The sequence below is a fragment of the Alosa alosa genome, chromosome 9 (genome assembly GCF_017589495.1).
Source record: "Alosa alosa isolate M-15738 ecotype Scorff River chromosome 9, AALO_Geno_1.1, whole genome shotgun sequence".
Taxonomy (NCBI): Eukaryota; Metazoa; Chordata; class Actinopteri; order Clupeiformes; family Clupeidae; genus Alosa; species Alosa alosa.
In genome coordinates this window covers 24,986,387-25,013,826 of record NC_063197.1, presented here as the reverse complement: position 1 = coordinate 25,013,826, position 27,440 = coordinate 24,986,387, and the positions used below count along the sequence as shown (strand labels likewise).

Sequence of the window (27,440 nt, the reverse complement as noted above, 5' to 3'; positions counted from 1 at the left end):
GGTCAAAATGCAGAAGATGTTAGAAGAGCCGGGACACTAAAATTGGTAATTTCACAGTTGATAACTGAGAAAGTGCTTTGAGACACGGGCTTCCACCATTTGGGAATTCATGACAAATCAAAACCAATTCTTAATTTAAAGTGAGAAATTTTATTTGATTGGGAAATACTAACTGTTCATGAGCAAAAACATCCATTGAACTAAAGAGATACAGTAGTTTTAAAAAGGAAAAAAGTAACATTCATCTATCCACAGACAGTAAATATCAAAGGGGTGCCATTCACATACTGAAAATATTCTCACCAGCATTTTGTAAATAAATAAATAAATACATGACAGACAAAAAACAGGAGGAGCTAAATACAACAAAGAAGAATCACATCCAAAAGGCTTGCAAGAGAAAGTAATTTGTTGTTGAGCTCCACCCTGGAACATACCGGTGGCACGTCTCCAGTGAGGCTTTTGACTGAGTATACCTTCCACCTTTGAGCTGGCCTGAGTGAAGGCATTGCAGCTGTGTAAAATGGTCCTAACCAGACTACTTTTATACATTCCACCATGGTAGTTTATAACATCTGAATAACATGAAGGATTAATGAAGTGAGGAAGTGCAGTTTTCTGGAAAAAAGTCACTAATTTTGTGCACATATGGACAACAGCAAACTGAGTTTAAGATCAGACAGCTTCAGCATGAGGTACAGTAGTCACTGAAAGTGTTGTGAAATGCTAGCTGATGTTTGAAAAGTTGGTTCTAGGGAAAGGCAGTTTTCATCAAGAGAAAAAAAAACAGTGGACTGTTTTGTTTTTGAAGGCGCAGAAAAGGGGAACAGGGGAACAACCCTGCAACAGTTTTCCAAGAAACATTGCACAACTCAGACTAACCACAGATTCTGATTCTAAAACATTTTAAAACATTACTTCTGGAGCAAGTGGCCAAAAAAAATCACATTCTCACTTGGGCAAGATAACCTATTCTTTAGAGAACCAATGCAGAATCTATAAAATACAAAACAAGTATATATGATCCTTAATTGTGTATCGAAAATATTCATATTTATGTGCATGTATTACAGTTCTATAAGACACTCTGTCTCAGGGAATTCTGGGAGATTGAGTTCATATTTTTTCTGTATGTCATAAGGAAGGAAGCGTCCTGCCAGAAAGTGCTTCCCAGAGAAATTAGTGGCACACTTTTTGGGGGCCACAAGAGATATAAGCACTTCAGGGCTGATTCCCTCCTTATCGGCCTCATCAGCATCCCAACCTGTAGGGTAAAGGCACTTTTAATCACCATACTCATTCAAATGCATACACAAAAACAGTGTACATGGAAAGATACATTAGATCACTTTCATGTGAATTTTAACTGTACAAAAAGTCAATAGTGATGCGAACTGTAATTCGAATATGAGAATATAATATGAGCCTGTAAACAAATCTGGAGAGCTTAGCATACCTAAGGGCACATCAACACTGGCTATCGGTATTTTGACCTGTTTCAAGGTCACCAGGATACTGGAGTAAGGCTCCTTGATATCTTTGGGGTCACTTTCTGGACCCAGGGTTGCATCAATTACCAAGTTGTAGGCATCATTTATCAACTGGACCTGCAAATTGGAACAAGATGTATCAGTATACATTCCAGGCTTACGTAACAGCTGTTGAAAGCTCTGGCGTGTCCATGTGTCTCACCTCAGTGGGCAGGTAGGACAGAAATGGGATGTCCATCTTTTCGCACTGAACGGTGAAATCCTGGTGCACGCTGTGTGAGGAACGCTTTGGATAGTAGATTGTTGGCTCATACTCCTGTTAGAATGGGCGAAGAAGAAGAGAGGCTTGATGACTGGGGCTTTTCAGCAGGCCAAAGGGGAGCTAAGGTAATGGTGCTCAATGACTGAAGGACTGGGTACATTTGCTAGGCTATTCCTCCTGCCCTCCTAAGGTAGCTAAGATATTCCGACCTTCCTTCCTTATTTTTCTCTGAGGAGTAAAACAGAAGATTTGCACAGGGCACTGATGCATATTAAAAGGCTCTCATAATAACATGGACAGTTGGAATTAACAGTTTAATAGGCCTGGTGGAAGAGCTTGGGGGAAATGCTCATCTATGCTCAGTTTATTTTCATACATACATAAACAGTGAAGGTAGGGTACAACGGCTGAAATGATCACGCAGATTTCATGTCAGAATCGTTTTCATAGAAATTATGGAAATATGAATTCCGGAAAGAAACATTACTATGCAAGATTCAATTTAACGATCAGGACATTACTGCCATTATGCAATCACTCTTCGTGGACTACTAAAATAAAAAGAGAATAGCAGTGGTCAACATTTGATTTGTCTTTCCTTTAGATCAAAGAGGGCCACAGTATGTGAAAATGTTTAATGCATTCCATGAATCCGACGGTGTAATGTGGTACCCCGCCATTGACCCCAAGCCCAGCCCTTCAGAGAGTGCCCTTCAGAGAGTGCCTCTATGACTTTAACAGATTTCATCAATATGTTTTTAATAGTTAGCTATTGATGCTCCATAAATCTGGCATTTTGGACACATATGGTGAAGTTGTAGGAACGTTTGGTTCCAAAGAAATGCTCTTGCAACTGTGAAGGTGTTTTTTTCTCTTCAGAGAAAGAGCACTTCACCGTGAGAAGGTTAGTGTTCCTATAACACAGTTACAAAGAGTCCCCAAAGGAGAGAACTCACTGAGCGTGCAATACTTCATATTTCAGAAGGACGCATCTAAGTCGACCCTGAGGTCACTGCTATTTCCCCTGTGTTTCCTACAGTATAGAGATCTTTTGTTGCTGCAGTACTTACAAATATACGCAGGTGTCGGGCACACACAAGGCCGACCGAGCCATTCTGCTCAGGGCCACAAACCACCAGGACTGTGGGCTGCTTTTTGCTGATTGACTTCAGAGGAAAAGCCTAGAAAGATGAGAAGCAAGGGAGAGAGAGAGAGACGGAGATGGACAGGGGAACAGGAAGTCAGTGGGATAGTCGGATGGTGCAACGGGGTGAAATAAAGTCAGACAGGATAGGCAAGAGAGCAAGGCTGGCAGAGCTAGGCAGAATGTGAAGAAGTGAACAAGAGAATCAAGAAAGGGTATTTAGACTAGAGAGGGGGGTGCATCAGGCTGAGAGACAGAGGGATAGAGGCAAGACTACAAGAGAGAAAGCCTGGAAGAGATCAGAGAGAGAAACAGACAGACATTAAGACATGGAGACAGTTAGACGGTGACCTCAGCTCGTCTGCCATGCTGAAGTCCCATCCCTCCGGGGACACGCGTAGCGTGAGAGAGGGTGAACCTTCCGTCACTGTCAAGCGCTCCCTCCAAAACGAGTCAGGGACACACTGGGAGACATGGCACCCTCGGCCCAAACTTTTTAAAATAACTCTTACAGGAGTGGAAAAATACCAGAGACAACACCACAGGATGCGGCCTTTAAATAACACATTTTCCATCGGTCTCCTGGGTTGAGCTGTGTGGTCAGTGACATTTGGATTTTTCCTCCAGGCGTTGGCATCTCAGCGTTCCTCTGATGACACCCCCACACATCCATCCCACCTCCCCCTCAGCTGCATTCCTAAAATATAACAGGTATGGCACGCGCGAGCCGATGACAATGTATTTACTTATGCAGTTCATCAGACGTATGTCAAGAGCCTGTTAAAATAGTTCAGCTCACTATTGGTGTTGCCAAGGTATCCAACACAAATAGCAACATGTGCGTGGATAGTTTGAGTAGTAATTACCTTAAATTACAAAGCAGTCAGTACAAATTATCTTGCATATGGGGGAGAACTGAACAGGCTACCGGGCTCAACTGAGCGGAGTTCTCATAAAGAGGTGAGAAATTCCCTTCTGTAATTGTATTGCAAAAGTGTTGTCAGGCATTTTCTAGTTGGATGGAATAAGTCCTTTCTTAACTGCCAATAACCCAGATAAACCTGACACGTTTTAAGCTGAGGCAGCAGGGAGTCTCCACTTTCTGGGTCTTTAGAGTTCTAATTTTGGTTTCGTCTGGTGAGATGTAGTGGTGTCTTAATGGGAAGCTTTCACGGTGACACATTCTGACCAACTCCCCGGGAACCTTTCCGTGGCAATTAGTGCAAACCATCCGTTATTAATGATAGTAGTTGAGCTCTGCTAACAGGGAGAAGAGAGGAGAAAATGGACTCTCGTCTTTCAGAAACGGTGCTAGTCGTGGTCCAGGCAACCCAAGTATTGTCCTGCAGTTTTACAGGCAAGCTGCTGTTCTCCTCTCCTTCGCTGGTGGAATGTTGTTTTGCCAGGTCGAGTCAGAGCTTCGAGCTTGCTCCCCCTTGGCTCCTGGGACTGTGGCTCACAAGCTGATTGGAGCAGCATCTCTGACATCATCATCTGACAACCGCACTAATTAGCAACACAAGTCCATCTCCTCAATCATGTGCAGACATACGCTTGCCCACACACATAGAGAGAAAGAGAGATCCTTTGAGGGAAAGAAAGAGAGAGACTGACAGAGAGGAAGAGAGAGAGAGAGATGAGAAGAGACAAGTAGACAGAAAATTATGGGAAATGTAGACAGAAAACAGGGGCATGTTGAGGACAGACGGAAAAAAACATAGGCTTAAAACCCGGGATTAAGACATGCTGTAGCTGAAGGGCAAGGAAACCTTTTCTCTGAGACACCACATAAAATCAGATACCCTCTTATTAGCAGAGGTGCTAAAAGCCCCTACCCATTAATCTAACTGCTACAGTAGCCCATTGAGGCAGGAAGGCTTCCGCTGATAAAATACTACGACAGCCACTTCTCTGAAACACCAATGATGTAATTTCAGTCTCTAGCCTAGTGATTGTTATGTCTTTTTCTAGCCACTGATTCTTCAGCAGTGGTTGTTCAGGCCACTGCAACTGGAAGTCACCAGTGATAAATGGTGCTGGTGGTTGTGGTCACGATAATCAGAAGGGGGGTGAAAGGGGAGGGTGGCCTCCGTCTGTCGGGTGAGCATCAGTCACGCTCCGGCGCACTCCCGCCGGCGGCTCATGTTCCGACGGCGCCCAGGTAGGTCAGCCTGAAAGCCCTCCAAGGATCTCTCGAAGTGATGTAATCCACATGGAACCTGTGACCACAGCCAGCAGGAATCCACAGTCCACACAACTGGTTAGACACAGAAGGAGGAGGGAATGGGGGGGGACAACCCCCTCTTTCCCCTCCCTCCCTCCCTCCCTTGGGTGGCTCCCTATTGAATAGTCTGTGTGGATGTCTGGATATATTGTACGTTTATTGAGGCACGAGTCTCAGGATCTGCTGAGGCCAGCACCCTCAGACCAACAAAAACAGGGAACAAGGTTTCAGTGTTTCTATGGCCTCAGAGAGAAGCAGGGCTTGTGTTCGGCTATGAGATGTGCAGATGTGTTGGCGGGGATGATGGTCGGGGTGGTGATGGAGCTAGGGGGGTGTAGGGGAAGCGTGACAGACCTTGGTTATGGCAATGGCGCAGGCATAACCCCAGATCTCGATCAGCTGCTGCTGCCCAAACCGGTAGTCCCGCAGCAACTCTGTCTCAATGGCTGATGCTTCCACCTTACTGAGAGAGAGAGAGAGAGAGAGAGAGAGAGAGAGAGAGAGAGAGAGAGAGAGAGAGAAAAGGGCAATTAATTACTTCATATTCATTGCATATACAACACCATAGCAAATACCAGCTCAGATTAAAGCCATCTGTTAATTACTTTAGGGCCTTAGTGACAGACATGAGTGTGCATCCAGACTATTGCTACAGCTTCACTGATTTCACTGTGTAACAGATGCAAAAGCTTGTTAAAGGAGAATCAGAGGCTTAGATTACCTCCAGCAGTCTATATTTGTGTGACCACACACTATTGAGTATGTGCTTTATCATCTGAACATGTTGGTTTCAGGAGCTGTTTCCCATTCCCTTCATCTAAGTAGCTGTCAGACCAGGGCTTTGCCGGAGCCGGCCCTCTCGCTTGCTGGGACCGGGAGCTGGGTCGTGTTTTAAAGGTAGGGGCAAAAGCCCCCCGACCTGTCGGCTCTGAGTCAAGCGCTCTCCCGGAGACCATGAAATCCAATGACTCCTGCATAAACACCCATCAAAGAGTGTCTGGGTGGATGGAGCCGTGCAGAGCCCGCCACTTTCCAGACATGCTGGAGCTTATTACATTGAGGACCCCTTGTGGATCATATGTGCACTACTGTTGTCGGGAGACAAATGAGCTGTGAATAGATGCTGACTTGCACTGCACAATGTTTGACTGAAAACCAAATAGACACCGAAAATCTTGTCTTGCAAATCCATCTTCACTTGGCGTGCTTCCTATGTTAGTGTATGCCATATCGTATTCATATGCCACACCAAACAGCATGAGCTGAGGCATATTACAAAAAGTGAATAATGAGAGACCATGAACGATTCATTAAAAAACTACACGCTACAGAGATACAAGACACCCCAAATCCCCCATCATACAATTAATAGTGGTTGGATAAAGAAGAATAGCCTAAAGCAGACACTGCCTGATGTAACCTAGTGACTGTCAGAGCTTAGATAACAGCCAGCTTCTAGAGTTTAAAGCAAAGCCACAAGGAGTCCTCTCATCTACAATTACAACATCTACAGTCATTTTTAATTATACTGACACTTCACATAGGAGAATGAATAAAGTAAAATAATGATAACATCAATATCAATAATCCTCCATATTCGCCCACAAACCACAGTAATGAGGACATTGTGATCCCACGCAAGCCAGTCAGCAGAATAGAAGAAGGGCTTTATAGCACGCTGCCGTAATTTTCCTCTGCCTGCTTGGATGCTAAAGGTCATCCTATATCTCTTCATCCTGGTGTTCCTTTTGGATGATTGCGCTTGGCCACCGCATCAAGAAGACCTTTTGGTATTTGCAGTCTCCAATAGAGCAGTCCAGCCGTCACACAGAGTTCACAGGGGGGATATTTACCGGCTTACGTTGACAACATGATATTTGTAAAGTTCAGCTCAGGCCATGCGATGGGTGTTTCGGCTCTTTCGTCAAGTCCATTCAACCTGTGGAACTGAAAAATGTCCCCATATGACCACTACTGGTGTACTGGCAATAGTGTAACAAAAGATAATGCTGATGCTTTAAATAATTGATTTGAAACCTTGGTATTGTGGTGGAGTGGGCAGTGGATGGTGGTAGTAAGTGGCCCTCGTGATGTAATTGGCATATGTAAGTTGCTTTGAATAAAAGCGTCTGCTAAATGACTAAATGTAAATGTAAGTGCTGTGTTGGTGATTAAACAGTGCCACCAGCAGGTTGCAGTGCAACTCCTTGCCTCAGCACAATACATCTGACTGCTGCCAAAAACACGCCCAAAGTTTCCCCCAGTGCTTCTTGGCCTTCTTGTCTGATTGGCAGCCGAGATCTTTGAAGACGATCAGCACAAGTAGGAGCGAGGCCTCCTGGGACCCGGTAGCCTTGTACTGCAGACGGGAGCTGCCTCTCTCACAACTTTATGGAGAGGAGGGCACACTGGTGCTTTGGGTACAAACCAAACCAAACCAAATCGAGACAGAAAGAGAGAGAAAGTGTGTGTGTGTGTGTGTGTGAGAGAGAGAGAGAGAGAGGAAGAAAGAGAGATGAAATGAGTGAAATGAGCAACAATAACAAGCCTGAGAGGCCCTCTCACCCACCACCGCACCCTCTCTGAGCCCATTAATTTCCCCATGCGGTGCGGAGCTCCCCGCGGGCCACTCACCACGTCGACAGCTCCACAATCACATAGCCCCTAATGAGCCTGTTTACCTCCGCGCATCAGCCAGCAGGGCCGTGGCTGCCAGTGAAAAGGACGACACACTCCTGCCCGCCACCCTGCCTCCTTGACCTCCGTCAGCATGTGGAACAAACAACAGCCGACTCATTAAGGTCCCGGCACTCCTTAAGAGAAGGATGGTGATGTTCGGCTGCAGTCCTTGTTTTACCACTAAAATCAATCCTGTTCCATGGAGAAAAAGGGCTGTGGCGAGTAAGGCAAAGTAACTCTGGCAAAGTAGGGCCACTTCTCTTTCAAATTTCACTCTTAATTCAACCCCCTCTTGCTGGGCACGTTTGATTACAGTGTGCCTCAGCACTTGAACCTCAGGGAACAGGGCCTACATGTCCTTTAAATGAACAGCACCTAAATCAGAGTCTCCATGGCAACCCCCTTTTTAAGTATAGGCTCCAGCAATTATCCATGTCTTGCCTTGGATGGCGAAATCACAGCATTTCCACCTATTATTACGGCTCCATCCCATGTGAGCTCTCTCTGTTCACGGTCAAAGTTAACAGATGCAGGAAAGAGAATATTCTTAGAGCTCTAAAGCAGTGAATATAGTGATGTGCAGGCCATTAGAATAGGAGACGGATGGAAATGGATACTAAAACACATTGCTGATGTCCTCTAGACCGCAAAATATATTACGACTATTCAGGTATTCTCAACAGCTGAGAGATCCAACATAATCCTCTTTTTGGACAGGGCCGTGAGAAAACCTTTTAGTAGTGTTTTGCAGAAACAAATTGCTTGTATCCGCCAAGTGCTTACGGAGACAAGACCCAATATGGGAAATTATTTGTATGTTGTCCTAAAACCAACATCCAATACTCTGTAACCATACACTTTTAATACGCTAGTTTTGATGAATAACAGGGCAGCCGTGGCCTACTGTTTAGCACCTCGGACCTGTAACCGGAGGGTTGCCGGTTCGAGCCCCGACGAGTAGGCACGGCTGAAGTGTCCTTGAGCAAGGCACCTAACCACTCACTGCTCCCCGAGCGCCGCTGTTGATGCAGGCAGCTCACTGCGCCGGGATAAGTGTGTGCTTTACCTCACTGTGTGTACACTGTGTGCTGTGTGTGTTTCACTAATTCACGGATTGGGATAAATGCAGAGACCAAATTTCCCTCACAGGATCAAAAGAGTATATATACTTATACTTATACTTAACATGAGGTGTAAATAAATGCTCGGATAACAACCCAAACCTCTTGGTGTGTGATCGTAGATCATAGATTTATCCTGCTATTGACCCGTGAGTCATTTTGAATAAACTGTTTGCCAAAAGCTAGTACAGTAAAACAAACTGACATTTGAATCCCCAAGCAACAGTCTGGAACACAGCTAGGGTGAGGTTTCAAGAGGGTGTATGGGGGTATTTGGGGACATGTGTGGCAAGATTGTGATCTCATGCTGAGGTGTGATTAACAGGCAGGCAGTGAAAGGAAGGGGGAGAGGGGGAGGAAGTGATGCGCGAGCACTGGAGGATATCAGCTCAACAGCAAGAACACAGGGATTCGAGCACTCCCATTCATCCTTGCTTTAGCCAGCCCAGTGCAACCCTAAACTACAAGTGAGACTGCCAAGAGGAGTAGGCCAGAGAAGATCTTTAAAAGTTGAAAGAGACAGCACAGGTTTAATCTCAGTATGTTAATCCATAAAACAGTTTGGCCTGGTTATACTTCTGCGTCTGTCAGCTTTTTGTATGCATTATGTAACACCTATATGTCAATTGTTGAGCATCTGTTGCTGTTCAAATATATACAGTAAAATAGACTTCACACAATAGAATGTAGCTGTACCAAGAAGAAAGAATGGAAAATAGAACACTGCTGCCGAGTGTCATATTTGGCACGAAGCCAGATCTCCTGAAGCGATGGAGAGAGTGGGCGTCCAAGCTTATCCTCAGGCGACCACAGGCAGTCCGTTCACAATGCAGCCACCCGCAGGTGCACCCAAAACACACTCCAACTCGAGAGACGAGCATGTGTGCATGTGCTGTGCATTCAACGCCAGTCAAATGGCCTTGCAGTGTCTCGACGAGAGAGAGAGGGATTTACGGTTCAATCACTGGAGCACACCCAGGGATGAGGGGAGGGAAAACTACTGATGAACTAAACAGCAGCTCTGGCTAATCATGGCTTGTTAAGTTTCAATGGCCCTAGAGATGGTGTTCCAGGAACCTCGGGTCAAAGTTGCTGATTCAGTGCTGCGGGTCATCAGACTGTCTTCATCTGACCGCACAGACAAACACAGGGCCCTCGCCGGCCCTGCCAGAAATATTTCACAACAGCACATCATTTGTTTTTTTTTTTGTGTACGTATGTGCATGAGCATGTGTGTGTGTGTGTGTGTGTGTGTGTGTGTGTGTGTGTGTGTGTGAGTGTCTTGTCCTGTCAGAGGAACGTCCTGTGCCAGTTCTATGCGTCTGAGAATCTGGACTTGTCTGCGCATCTCTGGGCTTTCTCCTGCCAAATCACTCAATGCCAGACTGTGCTGGGATTGCTGCCCATTACCATGGAAACATGAAGATGACACCCAGGCTCTGCACATAAACTATTTCAAGATCTGGTTGAATTAAACCTCATTTAGACCATCTTGCAATTTAGAGACAGAGGTGATTTGTTTTGTGGAACAAAACTCAGTTTCCATATACGAACCAGTAAGAAAGGGCCTTTGTGATTTTTTTTCTCAGTGTGAAGAAAATGAGTAACCATTGGAAACTGTATGAATATAGAGTGTAACATAAACAAAAAGAAAAAACATTTCAATATTTTTAATTTGCATTTTGTTAAAAAGAAAAGCTGTAAAACAGGAGCCTGTGCTTCTTGTCACATAGAGACTTTAACGAGGAAAACAGCCCAACCTCACATTTGGCAGAGACTACTGTGTTACATCAAGTGTTTTCTTTTTCATTATTCACTGAGAGTATTTTTGAATACTGAAATTAGGTTTCAGATACAAATTGTAGCACAATGTTGTTTGATATGCTTGAAACGTCCCTTAGTATACTGAACATGTAGTGAACACACACCATATGCACTGAAGATTTGAATGATTTAACCTTTTTCTTGTATTACTCAAACATTTGGAAATTATTGTAATTGCATTCCCAGCCGAAAAATTCAACACAGGTCAGAAAAGGCCCTGATATTTTAATCTCTGTTGAGCAAAGAAAAATAATCAACTTTGCCAGCAAAATAGGGACCTTGAGATAAAAGGAAAATGTCAACCTTCTGCCAGAGGCCTCCAGTTATGGAGATATTGGCACATGATATTTTGGAACAAAATGATTAGTCTGGTCTAGTTTCATGAAGATTGCTTCAACAAACCAGAAGATTCCCCAAAGAATGATCTATCAAGTTTATGGATGACAGGACAGTGAGAGGGAGAGAGAATAATAATAACTACGAATGTGTGTAGAATGGGAATGATACAGAGTCACAAAATATATGTTAGAAATGGTGGTTAGAGAACACTCGTTAGAAAGTGTTTTAGGAGCATCTACTGCAATTCCAATTCCAACTGAGGCCAGTGATCAGAAGCAGGTCTCAGTGCAGCGGAAAGTAAAAGTGAATTGTGCGCTGTGGGAGAGACTGCAAGTGCAGGAAACCATGGTAACTGAGAGTCAGTTCTGGAGCTGCCAATGAAGAAGGGAGAGAGGAGGTGAACAGGTACATGCTCACTGGAGGAGAGAGAGAGTGTGAGAGAGAGAGAGAGAGAGAGAGAGAGAGAGAGAGAGAGAGAGATGGGTTCATAGTTATTTCCTAAATGAAATGAAGAAATATGCAAAGAGATGGAAGGAAAGTAGGAACAGTAGGAAAGTAAAAGAGCTCAGTGAGGCGAGGTGAGCGTGCATATGCTAAGTATATTACACCCCATAGGGTGACAGACAGAACTAGCTTGCAGAGGTGAGAGGGTGAAAAATAAAGGAGGCAGCAGACAGAGAGAGACAGAGAAAAGAAGAAAGTGAAAAAGAGATAGAGAACAGAGGTAAAGAGGGACAGAGTGAAACGGGAACACATCCTTCAGGCCCAATTATGTCTGGTGGCTGGCTGGTTGAACACAGCTCAAAACACTACAACTCCATAAAGGAGACTAACAGTGGGTTACAAAATGAACAGAAATCGCAAATGTTTTATTCCATACTCCAAGGCTATTATATCAGGACAGAACATTTTGTTTCCTATGACATTATTATGTGCTTTATCTTTATCTAGTGCTCTTCTTTAATGCCTGGCAACCCCCAATGTCTCTGTCTATGACAATAAAATGGCTAACCATGCAGAACATATCCAAACAAAACCATGGACTCAACAAAATCTATCATTAAGCCTGGAGCTACAGCAATTACCGGACAATTTGCTGATGTGTCCATGTAAATGTGACTCAGATCCAGTATGCTTATTAACTTGGAATTATATTTATATACTAAATGTGACTCAGATCCAGTATGCTTATTAACTTGGAATTACATTTCTGGTAGGTTATTTTTTCTCATGAACCGAACACTCATATTAACTCTAGTTTTTAGATAAGCAATTTGGGAGAGCCTGTTCATTAAAACTGTTTACAATGGCCTGCTACATTTTAGTCCATGCTATAAAAGGTGGACTTGCTGCATCAGAATTAAGTAATTTTGCACTGAATTCTACTGCAGTGCTTGCCTCTTGTGCAGTGTCAGCAAATACATCATATGGGCTAAGACTACAATCATTTAAAGAAAGAAAGCAGAAAGCACTAAAGAGAAATTGGTCAGCAGGCTATCTAAATTGTTCCTGGCTTAGTACATATTCACAGACTCACATAATACACAATCAAAACTAATACAAACCAGACCTTATATCTGCATCAGATGCATTTCTGATCATTATCATGTGTTATCGCTGTACATTTCATTCTATACAAAAGCTTGTTGAATTTGAAAGAAATTGTCTATTAGTAGACTGTAGCTGAGTACATCAAACGGAGGCCCAATTCTTCTGCCCTCCTCCCCTCCTCCTACCAATCCCCCTACCAGATAACTTGTTACATGCGGGCCTGGTGAGATCTCGCCGATCTAGCTGGTGCTTCCACCCCTCTCCTTGCTTGAGCACTCATCTGTTGGGTGAGCTGATAACGTCCCAGACCCAAGATCCGCTGCGGCCACAGCTTGACAGCATCGAGACGAGCCCCGCAAGTCTCCTGATGCAGACACTCGTCATGTAGCTTCAGCGGTCAAGCCAGATTGAACACGTCACCCTAAATGACTTTCAAATATCAGCTGGAATGTACTATAATATCTGCGTCTTTAGCCACCATCCACTATCATTGCAAGCCACAAGGATGAGAAGCTGTGAGGCAAAACTTACGTAAGGACACATCTTATACCTGAGAGTTTTATCTAGGACAGTATCTGCGGTACAAAGTTAACAGGGGCTTCGAAAAAATGTGGGACAACAGGGGGAAATGTATGCAGAGGTGGAGATGCTGGATTTGTGTGTGTGTGTGTGTGTATTTTTAGTTGTACTTGTAAGTGGTATTAGAGGTGACATTCTAACCTCCTCAGTCAGTGTGTGCCCATGGGAACCTAGTTTAGTTGCTTGCTTATTAAGATTCCTCTCCTGACGTTCCACTCTCTCCAGCAACCACAGCATGGGAACACCATTATCACAGTACATTCTGTGGTAATGATTGTCTATGGATATTATTGCTTCTAGCAGAGAAATTAAAAATAGCAGATTCTCCATATTTTTCTGTGGGTTTTCCCACAGATTCTGTCATCTATATTTGGCCCTTGTTCAATTTTCACCCTGCACTCACTGTTTTAATACACACATGCCCAGAGCTGTCTGTCTATACAAATTACACATGAATAGAGTTCATGTTTTTATTTTTTGTACTGCATGAAATCATCTCAGCTTTGAAGCAGTCAAAGAAGTGACAACGTCATTTGTTGCTTGACTGAAATAACAAAAAGACTAATTGCCTTCCTGAGTTATACTTTGACCCTTGTTTCTTCATTCTAACCACCATATCATTAAACATCACATGGGCCCCATTTAGCTTGTGCTTTCTATTCTTTAAGCTCACCACCATGCTCAGCACTTGATGCTTCACATCTCCCTACTAATGGTGGAGGCCACCACCGGCCTCTTCTGTTTAGAGCAATTGAGGGTTCTATTTCACTGTCTTCAGACCACCAGCTGGCTTGATGCCAATGGGCTGAGCGCTAAACCTTGTGTCTGGTCACTCCATGTGATGTGTATATACAAGACTATTACATAAGTCACATTTTCCTACTCTGTCCACCTGTCCACTGTGGCGAAGGCTGCGTAACATCAGTGTCTGGCTCTTCTATGATCCATCATGCCTCAGACAGATGAGGCAATTGCTTTGGCTGCTTCTCTCTCTCGCCGTCAGGAAGACTGAACTCCTGCTTCATCACCTGCTTTTTGTGAATGATGGACGCACACACTAGGGATGGCTGGTGCTAAAGGGTCATAGCCCAGGCAAGCACTTTTTCAGCCAGCTGGAAGAGGATCAGGCCACCCGTCTAAGGTCACTCAGAAAGTTAATGACTTGCACGCCATATTGAAAAACTAAAGTTAATCAATATCCTGGACATGACTCCACCACAGTATTGGCACCATAACCTCTGAGACTGGAGGTAATTTGCTGGAAGATGTGGAAGGGAGTGGAGGTTTTCTAGAATTTGAATAATCTGGTGGATACTAGCGAAAAATCAGATTTAATCTGCATTTCTACATCAGTCAAACAAACATTTCCCTATATATTATCACCAGCTTGCCCAAAAGATTTTGTTATTTAACAATCATCGACGTGAAAATTGAATTAACTTTAACCGAGCTTAGACAGCTGGATGATTTTAAGCAGGCTGAATAAAATCTGTTTATTTATGAGCCACATAAATGGCATGAGTTAGTTCCACTGCTCAATTATGGAAAACAGAAAGCAGAGAAACTACTCTGAATAAATAACACTCTTTGTGCAGTTTTTTGATGAGTAAAGTTCAGCTCGGATTAATGCCATAGATTGTTCTCTGTCGAGACTCTAAATATTTGCATGCATCCATGGAAGAAGAAGTACACTTTTGCCCAAAGCACCCATTTGAGAGAGATACATTTGTTTACCAAATCTCCTATTGATGCCTGTGTGTTCCCCCAATTGAATAAAGTTGAAACGAAAGACCCTGAAAACTTTCTTTGCTGTATTCTCACAGGAGACTCATAAAGCCGCCCGCTCACAAAGCAACTTTCTGACTGCGCCACTAATGCACTCGAAATGGCCAGACTGGGTTTCTGCCTCGCTCTTCCAGACCCCAATTATCCGTAAACACAAATGGCTCTCTTGAGAAGCCTCTGCATCACCCTACAGGAACTGACCATTGTCTGTGTGGGAGAGGGAGGGGGGCGACAAATCTGGCCAGGTGCAGAGCTGCCTCCTCCACTCAGTCCGTTAATAATTAAGGAGAGCAGCAGTGGGGGAGGCCGTGCCTCCACGCAGACACCCTGGATGTCAGAAGGCACTGGGAGCTGTGCCCGACCTTTGACAGCTGCAGGCAGGTTTGACCGCTGTGCCTCCTCCGCTGTGGATGTGGATGTGATCGTGGTTGGGCTGGGGAATGTGGGGGGTTGGGGTCAGTGTAAGGATGTGCTAATGAGAGCAAGGCACCCTTTAGACACGGCGTGCGAAGGCTCTGGAGTGTGTAGCAGCACTAAAGGCAGCAGGCATGGGGAGGTGGAGGATGGGGTCGATGAGACTAGGCGGCGTGGGGGTGGGAGCGTGGGAGTGGGAGCTAAATCTCCCCCACAGTTACACTGACATCTTCGAAAGGCAGGCAATCATTCAGAATGTGTATGTAATTGTGAATGCTCCAACTTTAGTGTATTTAAACCCTGATGGAAAACAAAACTGTTTCACAAACTCATTATTGCAAAATTATAATTGCAACCACGTTAGATGAGGAGGAGGAGGATAATGAGGATGCATGAGAGGAGATAAGGCCGAGGCAGTAGATGGAGAGAGAGCAAGAGAGGGAGGGAGCTAGTGCTGAGCACCACAAGAACCTGCTGCAACAGCGACCGGTGGTGCCTACAAAATGTGTAAATCCCCCCGCAGGGGAGAGCACAACGGAGCGCGAGGATGGGGGGGCTCAGGGTGCTCCGGAGGGGGTACACGGCACACCCCACATGCCTTAATTCCTCAATAAAGCAGGGAGACATTCAAACATTCCCCACACACACACAAGGAGAGGACCCAGCAGGGGACAGAAGCTGTGCTGGGATGTTCAGTTTCCGGAACCAAATAGGAGAAGGAGATAACATGCATACTTAGTAGGGTGCGTGTGGCTCAACTGAATTCCTTCCAGGGCGACAGAATACATTAAGGGTGTCATTCATTCTTTCTATTAATTGGCAGTGCAGCTGAAACATTCCTAGCATAATATCATGGAAGGGTCCACATACGTGTTGCTTTCTGAATACAACTGTGATGCTGTAGCATTCCTATAATGTATAAAAAACTATTTTATTCTATCATTTTTATACTACATATAATTTGATACACCAATTCTTTGAGCGTGTGATCTGACCCAGCATAGTATGTGTGTTTGTGTGTGTGTTTATGTGTGTGTGTGTGTGTGAGAGAGAGAGAGTATCTGTGTGGATGTGTGTGCCTGTCCAGTCCGTGTGTTACATAATAGGCCTATATATGTGGTCTTGATGGATCAGCTTATGGCAGCTGCGCTGCCTGGCTTATTGGGGCTTGAGGGAGAAAAGTGGGCGATTTACCGAGTGGGCCCCAATAATAACAACCTCCCAAGGGCCCAGGCTGGGAGACCGCGAGATCAGAAAGACCTGAGCAGAGTGGACACAAATGAGGCCGTTTCTACAGACCGTAGCTGCTGACACCGCGGCTAAAGACATAAAGAGGATGACAACACAAACTGATTTGTCGCAATTCAAAGCGGTATTACTGTTGCTAATGTGTTATGAGGCATACATTAGTTTTGCCACAGCAGTAGATTTGCTAATGCACTCTGCCAGCGAGGAACAGGCTGCTTGTACATGTTGGCTCTTTCTCAGCAGAGAGGCCTCATTATCCAGCTACTGGCACCCATCCTGTCTGAAATGAAAAATGCTGTCACCCATGTCGGAAACAACTAGTGAAAGTTTAGCTGATCTCACTGGAGACCCATTTCTGTGTTGGAAGCATTTCAGTGACATTTCTGCTTTCTCACTGAAATTATAAAGAAGTGAAAAGTGATGTTTTTTTTTGTGCCCTCCAATGTCTTTCATCGGGCCCGATCAGATTGACATGTAGCATTCGTCATATAACCCAGCCATTGTCTGCCTCGCGTTATCAACTTCTAAATCAATGCACTTCTTCAGTGGGCGAGCCTTTGACTTTCTGACAGCCTGTCAAGCTGCCGACTGAAAGTTGAAGATGATTGAGGAAAAAGAAAATTGACAGTTCCCATGGCTGAATTGTGAGACTTTTTCTTTTTTTTCAAAGCAGGCTGAAAAGTGGATTCTGAAAAAAGTGACATACACAATCTCTCAAAGGTATGAGTCACTCACAAGGATTTATTAATATATTTGATATTCAACCATTAATGCATAACTAAGATGTTGATGTACTAGTGCTCAATAATGTATTTATTATTGTATTTATTATTACAGTCATTATTACACATGTACTAGGTCTTTATTCAACAATTTCTTATTCTTACTGTATAGGTGATTTATTATTGGTAAATTCAAATAAGCCACCAGTTGGTCTTGATCTGAGGTTAGTGATATGTAGTATGGATCAATATAGAAATTTTATAGCCACACATCTGTTTTTTACATCTATTGTCATTGGTGCCGGCTCCATAACTTGGCAGCACAAACAACTTATTTGTGTGGAGCAGCAGCGGCCTTTATGTAATCAAGGTTCATACACAGCCACACACTCATCTTGAGTAGTGGCAAGACTGATCTGATGATGAAAGCGCAACAGACTGAAACAATGGGCCCAATTAGGATGTCCCCTGGGACACCATCAAACAGCAGAATGAAGCAGCCAGACTGGATCTCCACTGTGTCATCTGAAATACTTTTAACAGACACTGCTTGTCTAAGTTAATATACTGTATAACACAACATATGCCTTCTAAACTTTCCACACAAACACACACACCTTTCTGTTTCCAGCTAAAGTGGTAACAGTCCAATTGTTTCTATGGCAACTATTGACCACATTTCATGACTTGAAAATGCAGACAGTTATGAAAAAGCCAAAGCGTTTTCCATTATCAATTGCTTCATGTCAGACATTAGTATATCTTTTCAGAAAGTATCTTACTTTAGCTGTCTTTACAGCCATTAGCCCTGGTCTCTTTAGAGGCACCAAAAAGAGCAACGAGAGGTAGCCTACAGCCATGTTAACATTCTGCCTGCCTGATACCAGCGAGACCAATGAAGTGGAGCACAAAGTCTTCTGTCTCTCCTGCCATACTTCATCAGGTAGCTACTCTCAATCAGCTTTAGGATATGTGACAACAGAAGTGACTGTTAACATAGCTGAGCTGAATGTGAACTTTGACATCTTGACACGCAAGATAATGTAATCTGCATAATTAATGCACATTTTAACAGCTGAATATGAAGGATAAGGATTTTACACATTGGATTCAAGCTGAAAATACAGTCCAGGAATAGGCTAAGTCATTCCTCTGAACACTAGCTCACAAGGACATGACATGGATTGGCTCTTGATATCTTACTATGGTTGTCATTTTTAATCTAATTCAGTATTACTGGTGAGCTCGGAGCTGATAAGACTGCATTAAATGAGCGCATGCTACAATAGAATGAAATGACACCAAAAATACTAAATGTCTTGGTTTTGAGAGTATGTCAACAGGATTTCACCACCCCCAAAATCCCAAAATAACCTTTAGGCCGCCCCAACAAGCTTCTCCTCACCCTGCTGGAATTTGGCCCTGCTGTTGTCATGGCGATAGCAGTGAACTGTTTTTTTTTTCTTCCTCAAAAAAGGCTCCCATCAACCCCCTCCCTACCCAACACCTTTCCACAGAGACTTCCTCTCCAGTCAACCCCTCTTGTGCCTGATTGAATTTATTTTTCTGACTGTGGTATACTGGACACAATTTGCGGTTAACATTTGGGGACAATTCACTCACTGTGCTTGCTCTCTGCTTCACTCTGGGAGCTCTGCAATGCAACATGCCTTCATAAATACCACAGTGTTGTTGTCTTTTAAAACACATGCTCTTGGATATATCTGTGGTGATATTCAGCAGACATCCAAAAGACTGTGGGTTTGCCTGGCTGTGGAACAGTCAGGGGCTGAATGGAAATCTCTGGTGACCTCTTTTGATGAAGACTTATGGCTCGGTAATGCCTCAGGGCAATCACATGAAACATCAGCTGGTGTCGCTCGCCAGGAGCAGCAGAGATCAACCCCATCTCTCCTCACCACTGACAACCTGTCAGGCTCCCCCTCCAGCATATGGCACACAAATGCAACACATCAGCGATTCACAATCGCCTATATTTAGCTACTGTGTGACCTGCGCGCCCATATGTACGTTTGATATTCAGATTTGCCCAGTGGGAGGGAGGAGAATGAGCTCCCTCTTCTATTTGAGTTTGAGGAATCTTCAAATTCTCGTGGGTGGAAAACATCTTGCTCTACAATAGAAAAAGCTCTATAGTATTTTATAGAATCTAGAACAAAGGGTACAAATGTATTGTGTTTCCAATGAAAAGAACAAGACCATCCCATGACGATACAAAAAAAAAAGGCAATTAAAATTATATTTTTCTAAAAGCATCTCAATTACATTTTAAGTACAGAAACACTCGGAGTAATGAACAACCCCTTCCTCCCAGCACAACTGCTCTCACTCTAGGAGCAGGCTCTCCCTGATGTACACACTTCATTATCCAGGATATGGCTGGAGTTGGAGCTCATAAGAGAGATTTGGGAGAGTGCAGGAACTGTCAATCCGTCTGTTCCCCCGCAACATGCCGACACTTACAGTGTGTCTGTGTGTGTGTGTGTACACATGCACGTGTGTGCAATGAACATGAACATGAATTCACACATGTCAAAGGGGTTAAGAAAAAAATAAAGAAGAAAGAGTGTATTGAATAATGGATTACTACAGTATTCAGTTTCCAAGAATTTCATATAAATGCACACTAGTATCTACACACATCGCAAAGGCTATAAAACAGACTGTATTACTGAATGGTTCATAGAGAGATAGGAATGATGGTGAAGATGGTCCATAAACCAGCTGAAATCATTCTTAAAGTCTTAAAGCTTGTGCCAGACTTAATGACTTGGTGTTCAGATCTGATTAGACTTTCATGGAACCATGGATTTAACAACCACAATTTATGCATTTAGTCACTTATTCTGTGGCTGAGGCTATTTCAACCTTGATTTACTGGATATTGTTTAGATAAAATGATGACAATGGGGATATAATGCCTCTTTCAGCTTTTACACTTTTGATAAGGGGAAATGCTAAGGCTGTGTATTGCATACAAAGATATCCACCAGTTGCTGTGGATGTACTGCGTGGAGAGCTGAACAGTATTTTTCCTACCTGTGTAAATCTATCAGCCTTAGGGCATACTCACACTATGCCATCTGTACCAGACAGTACGTTTGTACCCCAAAGTCCAGTTTGTTTGACCAGTGTGATCTCTCCGTACCGTACCCAGGCACGGTACGCTTATCCATGCCCGGGTCTGCTTGAGGATGTGGACTCGGGCATGGTTGGGCTTTTGATCGCGCCTACGCAAAGATTCTAGAGCACAGCAGCTCAACCGTGTCTGGGTGCAGTGTGAGTGCGGACCAAGAATGGGAGAGAACCGTACTCCGGCACGGTACAAGTGAACTGTGCCCACTGTGAGTATGCCCTTAGATGAGGTTCCCTATGCTAGAGTTATTGTAGATACACACATCGATTTCATTGTTACCTCATTCATTGATTTCAGCCAGTCATTAATCGTTTTTGTTAGCTAAGGTCTTTAGCGCCACACTTTCCTGCACACATTTTCTACACCCATTTTCCTCGGCTGATGCCCAGTCCTTCAGTGTCTCTGGTTGATATCCAGCTAGTTATTCTGTAGGATTGCCAATATGCCAGTATGGATCTCTGTGCCAGGAGTCCACTGATGGGAGCTCTGGCCTTCACTGATACCCAGCTGCCGTGATCCCAGTCATATCAAGGAGGCTCCTGTGTTCACTGCAGTGTGCTGTCAGCTCAGCGCAAAGGGTGCACAACAGGGCTTTGGTCAGTCAGTGGCTAATTACAGTCTTGCCTAAGGAAGAGAGGTGGCAATGAGCATGAATCCAGAAATGGTAGCTTTAGCGAAGTTATACAGGAAAGACTCGTAGTCACCAGTCTATGGACGGGGGCCTACGCCAAAGACTGTTTAAATACTCAGCTGTTTTGTATCTCATGTAGACTATCTTGTTTCTGATATCCTATTCAGGATTAAATCCCCTTTCACTATTTTGTCTCCCGAGTCTTTCTGGTAGAACTGCTATTATCCTGTGCAGTGGATCTCCTATGGGAAGGGCCAGGATTGAAGTATTCTGCTACTCCCTTGATGTGACCCTAGCTACACAAAGATAGTAATGCAACTGCTTTGTCCAGAAGCCTCCTGATTTTACAATGGTTTGCACGTGATTGATTAGCTCGAGCAAATCAATGATGGTGGTAATCACTGACAGTATTTGTACTACTATCACTGCAAGCTTGCTGCTCCGCGTGTATGGCTAGTAATAGCAGTAAGTAAATAATGTATAGGGATATTATCACTGAGTTCACATCCACATGCAAGTGCTTGGTTACTAATTAGTAATCCTGGTGACTTGCAATAGTACGGCAGCAGCCTGCCCTGTCCCTCAGGTCAATCAATCAATAAAACCAAGGAAATGGTAGTGGATTACAGAAGGCAGCAGCAGAACTACAGTTACACCCCACTAATGATCAGCGGGCAACCTGTAGAGAGAGTCACAAGTTTTAAATACCTTGGTGTCCACATTACTGAAGACTTAACATGGACTGTTAACACTCAATATGTTCTGAAGAAGTCCAGACAATTACTCTACTTCCTTCGTCAGCTAAGGAAATTCAAAGTTTCTACATCCATCATGAAGGCCTTCTACACTTCAGCGGTTGAGAGTGTTCTAACTGGTAGCATCATCACCTGGTATGGGAACTCCACAGTTAGAGATTGTAGTACTCTGCAGAGAGTAGTGGGCTCAGCTGAACGTACTATAAGAACTCAACTCCCTGCTCTACAAGATATCTATTCCAGAAGAGTACAAAAGTTTCTGAAGGACTCATCCTAACAATGGATTATTCCTACCGCTGAAATCAAGAAGACGCCTATGTAGTCACAAAGCCAGAACTGAGAGACTCAGGAGAAATTTTTATCCCCAGGCCATCCGAACTCTGAACTCACACTATACTGACTTTGCACACATTCACTCCTCAGCACTCTCAAACATTTCCCAACTCTGAACTCACACTATACTGACTCATACTCATTCACTCCTCAGCACTCATGACCCCCCCACACACACACACACCTACATGACTTTTAGCACTTTTACATCCCTCTCCCTATGCTACAGACCTTTTATTTATTTATTTATTTATTTATTTACACACACACACACACACACACACACACACACACACACACACACACACACACACACACACACACACATATCTGACTTTCTCCAACTTTTGCACATCTCCATAGAACTTTTTATTTATTATTTTTGATTTCTCCTCCATCTATCTACCCATGTATTTGATTGCCTAGCCTTTATTTCATCAGGAAGCTTCTCCAACACACATCCCCAACATACTTACAGCACACTGCCCCCCACCCCCCCAATACACAGCACATTGTCTCATGAGGAAGCTTCTCCAACACACATATTGCACACTGCCCTCTCCCCACATACACAGCACACTATCCCATCTCCCTTGTCATCCCCCCAACACACACACCAAGACCCCTGGCAGTTGGGTTAGCCCCTTGAGCCGTGGATCTGCCCAAGGTTTCTTCCTTGCCCCTGTTGCTCTTGGGTGCTCCTTGTTGGTGCCCCATCTGGCTGTAGTGACAGTGTTCTTGTAAGCCTGACTCCTTTTCCCAGTGCTTCCTGTCATCCTCCTCTACAGGAAGGTTACAGAACTATTTCTCACATAAGTTGGAGGACGATAGAATCACTGTTGTATAACTCAACTCACTGTTATACTGGCACTCTGACTTGATTTACCAAGTGGAATGGTTGTACACAGACCTGTGTGTGTGTGTGTGTGTGTGTGTGTGTGTGTGTGTGTGTGTGTGTGTGTGTGTGTGTGTGTGTGTGTGTGTGTGTGGGAGGGGAGAGGGGGATCAGAAGGGGTGCAAATTGATGAAGCCTTGCTAAGCTGTTACACCTGGTGACTAGCGGGTGTGAGTAATTATAGGATCACCGTACAGCGTTTTACTGTGCTGCTGATGGAGCAGTGGCCAGCAGAGCTTCATTCTTTGTCAGTGGGAAATACACTACATCACAACTAGAGGAAATCAATGCGCATGCCTCAAACCATGAATCAGTTAGACCCTTAATTTCAGGCACAAGCACTGATTTCCTCCAATTAACTGTGATGATGGCACAAGCTGAAATATAAGCTAGGAGCTCACAGAGCTAAGTGAATCAGGTTGCCATATTAGCCAGCACAGCCACTGCCATGCTCAGGCAAGTAACCATTGAGGAACCAATGAGCAATCATTTTATATTTGCCATTTGTTCTCTAAGTAAAACAAAACAATATTATTTTCAGGCCTGCTAAAAACAATTATTTGGAGGCAAAGACCTTTACACATGAGGTGTAACATTAAAACATTATATGGGGCTCTGAATGAGAGATCAATCAGACCTTATATGATTTTGACATGTATGTACTGACTACTCAAACCTTACTTTAGGCCATAGGCAATGTAGTGATAATTCTCACGGCGCGGAAATTAAATCATGTGAAACACTATGCCTTGTACATCCCATCATTACAAAAATCACTAAATGAACCATATCATATCACTTCTTTACATTAAAGAGACGAGGAGGATTTCTTGAATTTCCCCTTGGGGATCAATAAAGTATCTTATCTTATCTTATCTTATCTATCTATCTATCTATCTATCTATCTATCTATCTATCTATCTATCTCTCTCTCCCTCTCTCTCTCTCTCTCTCTCTCTCTCTCTCTCTCTCTCTAGGATTTCCATGCATTATCTTCCCCTAATGGTCTGTATGACTAAGTGATCTGGACATTCCTAATGCAATTACCCTTCCTCCATTACCATTACGCATGACTGCATGACTCCCATTTCCGTCACTTCCACGCCGAGACTTAACCTGTTTCCAAACTGAACCAGCAAGTCAACAAGGAATCGGTATGGAGTTCTTACCGCAAATTCTCCTTACTCCAGGCCCAATGGCTGCATCTCCTACTTTCACACCACTGCTGAAGCCTCCCCTACATCAAAGCAGCTTAACTCGAGTCTCATAACTAATCTTTCTTTAATGGCCCCAAACATTAAATGCAATACAGTGTTGGGTAACAAATCATCCATCAATTTCCCTTTCTCCTCCGCCTGGGCCACTGTTATTACATTTGGAAGCCGTGGCTATAAATAAAACCCCTCCAGCAGCAGGCAGGCAGGCACGACGGGGAATCAGGTTTCTCCCATACAGCCGCTGAAGGTTTGAAGACAGTTATAAGCCACAGGAATAACAATCAGATCAATCAGCCTTCAGCTAAGCACAAAGTGTCGCCCATGCGGTGATTCAAAGTCTTCAAAGGCGAGGAGCCTCCTGACAAGGCTGTCTATGTGATGTGCGATGTGAAAATGTGGCATTAGCAGTGGCTGGATTCAGCACGCACTTATCACAGGCACCCTGGTGTGATATCTGTGTTTCGGCCATTTGGAAACTGTGTTCCCTATAGCCATTTTACACGGACGTGGATACGGACGTGGATAATCTGCCAAAATGTTTGCTTGCAAATGCACAGTAAAATCCTTTTTTTGTATGAAAATAATTATGAGTAAATGCATATAAAGCAGAGACTACTAGACCAAAAGCAGCCTAATGATAAACAGCATGCAGCAAGTGTATCTCACTGGCTTCGTTAAAGTGTGGTTAACCTAATTCTGCGGGCAGAGATTGGAACCACAACCTACTGCACAAGCTGCCGTTACAGCTGTAAAAAAAGTGTTTTATTAAAATTCTGGTTGAGGTTGGCCGACTTAACAGAAAAAGAAGGCTGGGGGTGCTTCTTTGCAACATTTCTATCATTATGTATCTTTTACACCTGTAGGCTAAATTCCACAGGTTCCCATAGGCTATTTACATTGCCTCCTTCCCGGAGAAGTTTCAGGAAGACAAGTCAAGAAAGTCTCCATCTTCCTTGGTATCCAGCATTTATGACAAAATTCACCAGTACAGTCTGCACACTACGCACAGTGCCTGCATGCAAAGGGCGGGGAACACCCTCTACAAGAGTCGCACACTTCCACTGAAAAAAAGGAATTGCTATAAATATTCTATAGTTAGTGGAACTGGATATACATAAGATTCTGATCACTTGAAAGGACACAAATTGGACTAATTTCTGCCAATGACAGGGAAAACACAAGGCTTCTTCTCTCCCACACCCGCTAAACGCCAAACGACAAGTGACCGCATGCAGGTCAGTGGCCTCAGTGGAAGAGTGAACGGTGTCACCAACCTTATCTGGTACAGTTCTTGATGGCTTGAAAATATTTATGGCTTCCTTTGCATAGTGTAAACCTTTCAATTATGGTGACTGCCATTTGCTAACTCTGCCCCTGAAGGAAAACCAAAGGGGAGATAATACATCTCTACTATAGTGAAGGGCTGCAAGGGAAGCAGGGTGCAGTAGATGTATAAACACGCAGTGTAAATGGGTGAAAGACATTGCATTTATCCGCCAACACTTGCAGACATTCAGTGACAATTATTGATGAGAACTTTACACACAAACTTCAGCTTTATCCTAACAGGTTGTTGTTATGCAAGATCAGTCACTCCAATCAGAACATCAGTGATATTAGTTCCCCCACTGATCACCGCACAGCCCATTGCTTCAATCTCTGCGATGTGTGCATCTGAACCGTATGTGCCAGGCTTCCATTTGCTCTGTCTTACCTGAGGAAATGCAGCGGCTCAGTGGTCTCCACTTCTGGTTCATTGGAGCTGTGATTCATCTTGTCGGTCTGTGATGGGCAAAGGCAGATGGTCAAATTCAACCAACACAGGCAACCTAAAATCACTCTGTCAGCTCTCTCTCTCTCTGTCTCTCTCTCTCTCTCTCTCTCTCACTATCTCCCTCTCCCTGAGCCTGTCTTCAGTTCAGCTCCTTGGCTCTCTCTCTCTCTTTCTCCCCAGTGCTGCCTGGTTGACTCATAAAGCTCCGTGTTCGTATCAGCTGCTATAACTGGCAGTGCTGGCCAATTAAGGCACAGGGCAACATGGCGGGAATCACCCGATTGGCTGAGCTCACTGTACTAGCAGCTCAGTCGACAAGAGAGAGCATCCCCCACCAGAGGCAGTGTCCTCAACAACAAAGGAGTGTGGTACGACTGGAGAAGACAGGGAGAGAGAGAGAGAGACAGAGAGAGAGAGATAGAGAGCAGCTATACTGTGCCAGATGAACACAGATAAATCAACAAAAAAAAAACCTGATGATTATGAGCTTTGATTATGATGAAAATATTTTTTCACTGGCAATAAATGAAAATGTGAAATGTGAACAAATAATTAGCAATGTAGCATATCAGCTGTACTGTATATCGACAGTATGGTCCTTGTTGATTAAAATATTACATTAAATTAACTAAATTGGTCACAAACACTAACACAAGGCTCTCATGGTTATTGACAATAGACAACTTATCATTGTCCAACCCCTATACACTATCGTATTACTACTTATTTTACATGATTATTACAAACATAAAATCAATGCCTCCCTGGGATCTACAAGAGCTCTGGGAATAATTACCATATTGCAATAGTAACAGAAAGTGAGGGGGGAAACAGCAAGTCCCTCTGACAAGTGAAGTCTGTCCCCATCAGGTCATACAATGCCACTGCATTGTGATGTTATCTGCTCCTGTCAGAGCCCCCAACTTAACTGGTGTTCAACAGATATGTGAATTTAATCTACATGTAAAAAAGCACCTGCAGAAATGAATAGCCTTAGCTTAGCCTCAGATACACCTCTTCATATTTTTCATAAATTAGATAGATAGATAGATACGTTATTGATCCCCAAGGGGAAATTCAAGAATAATTATATAAATTATATAAAATCCACAATATATTTTAATGCATCTATCTGTTTCTTTTTGGTTAAGCAACAGTATAAGAATAAAGCCCACAATGTTTCAAAATGAAAGTCATTCATAACTATATTTATTGCATATTAAGATTGCAAATAGGTTTATTGGACCTACTGTCTGAAGGATGAGAAGACACAAATCTAGGATATAGGCTAGCCTG

General features: G+C 43.7%; 1 protein-coding gene across 1 annotated transcript; it reads right to left on the bottom strand.

Annotated features, from left to right (window-relative positions):
- Nucleotides 1-130: 130 nt before the first annotated feature.
- yjefn3 (YjeF N-terminal domain containing 3) lies at nucleotides 131-27,071 on the bottom strand. Its single transcript, XM_048253342.1, has 7 exons — nucleotides 26,941-27,071; nucleotides 26,085-26,152; nucleotides 5,475-5,583; nucleotides 2,823-2,933; nucleotides 1,693-1,806; nucleotides 1,457-1,607; nucleotides 131-1,264 (listed from the first exon to the last, which is right to left on the bottom strand). The coding sequence occupies exons 1-7, from the start codon at nucleotides 26,941-26,943 to the stop codon at nucleotides 1,068-1,070; spliced, it is 753 nt and encodes a 250-aa protein (XP_048109299.1). The 5' UTR covers nucleotides 26,944-27,071; the 3' UTR covers nucleotides 131-1,067.
- Nucleotides 27,072-27,440: the final 369 nt, after the last annotated feature.

Coding starts and splice junctions, on each gene's coding strand:
- yjefn3 (XM_048253342.1), bottom strand. Junction 1,608..1,692: donor TGTCCTACCTGCCCACTGAG/GTGAGACACATG, acceptor TCCAATTTGCAG/GTCCAGTTGATAAATGATGC. Junction 1,265..1,456: donor CAGTGTTGATGTGCCCTTAG/GTATGCTAAGCT, acceptor TTTACCCTACAG/GTTGGGATGCTGATGAGGCC.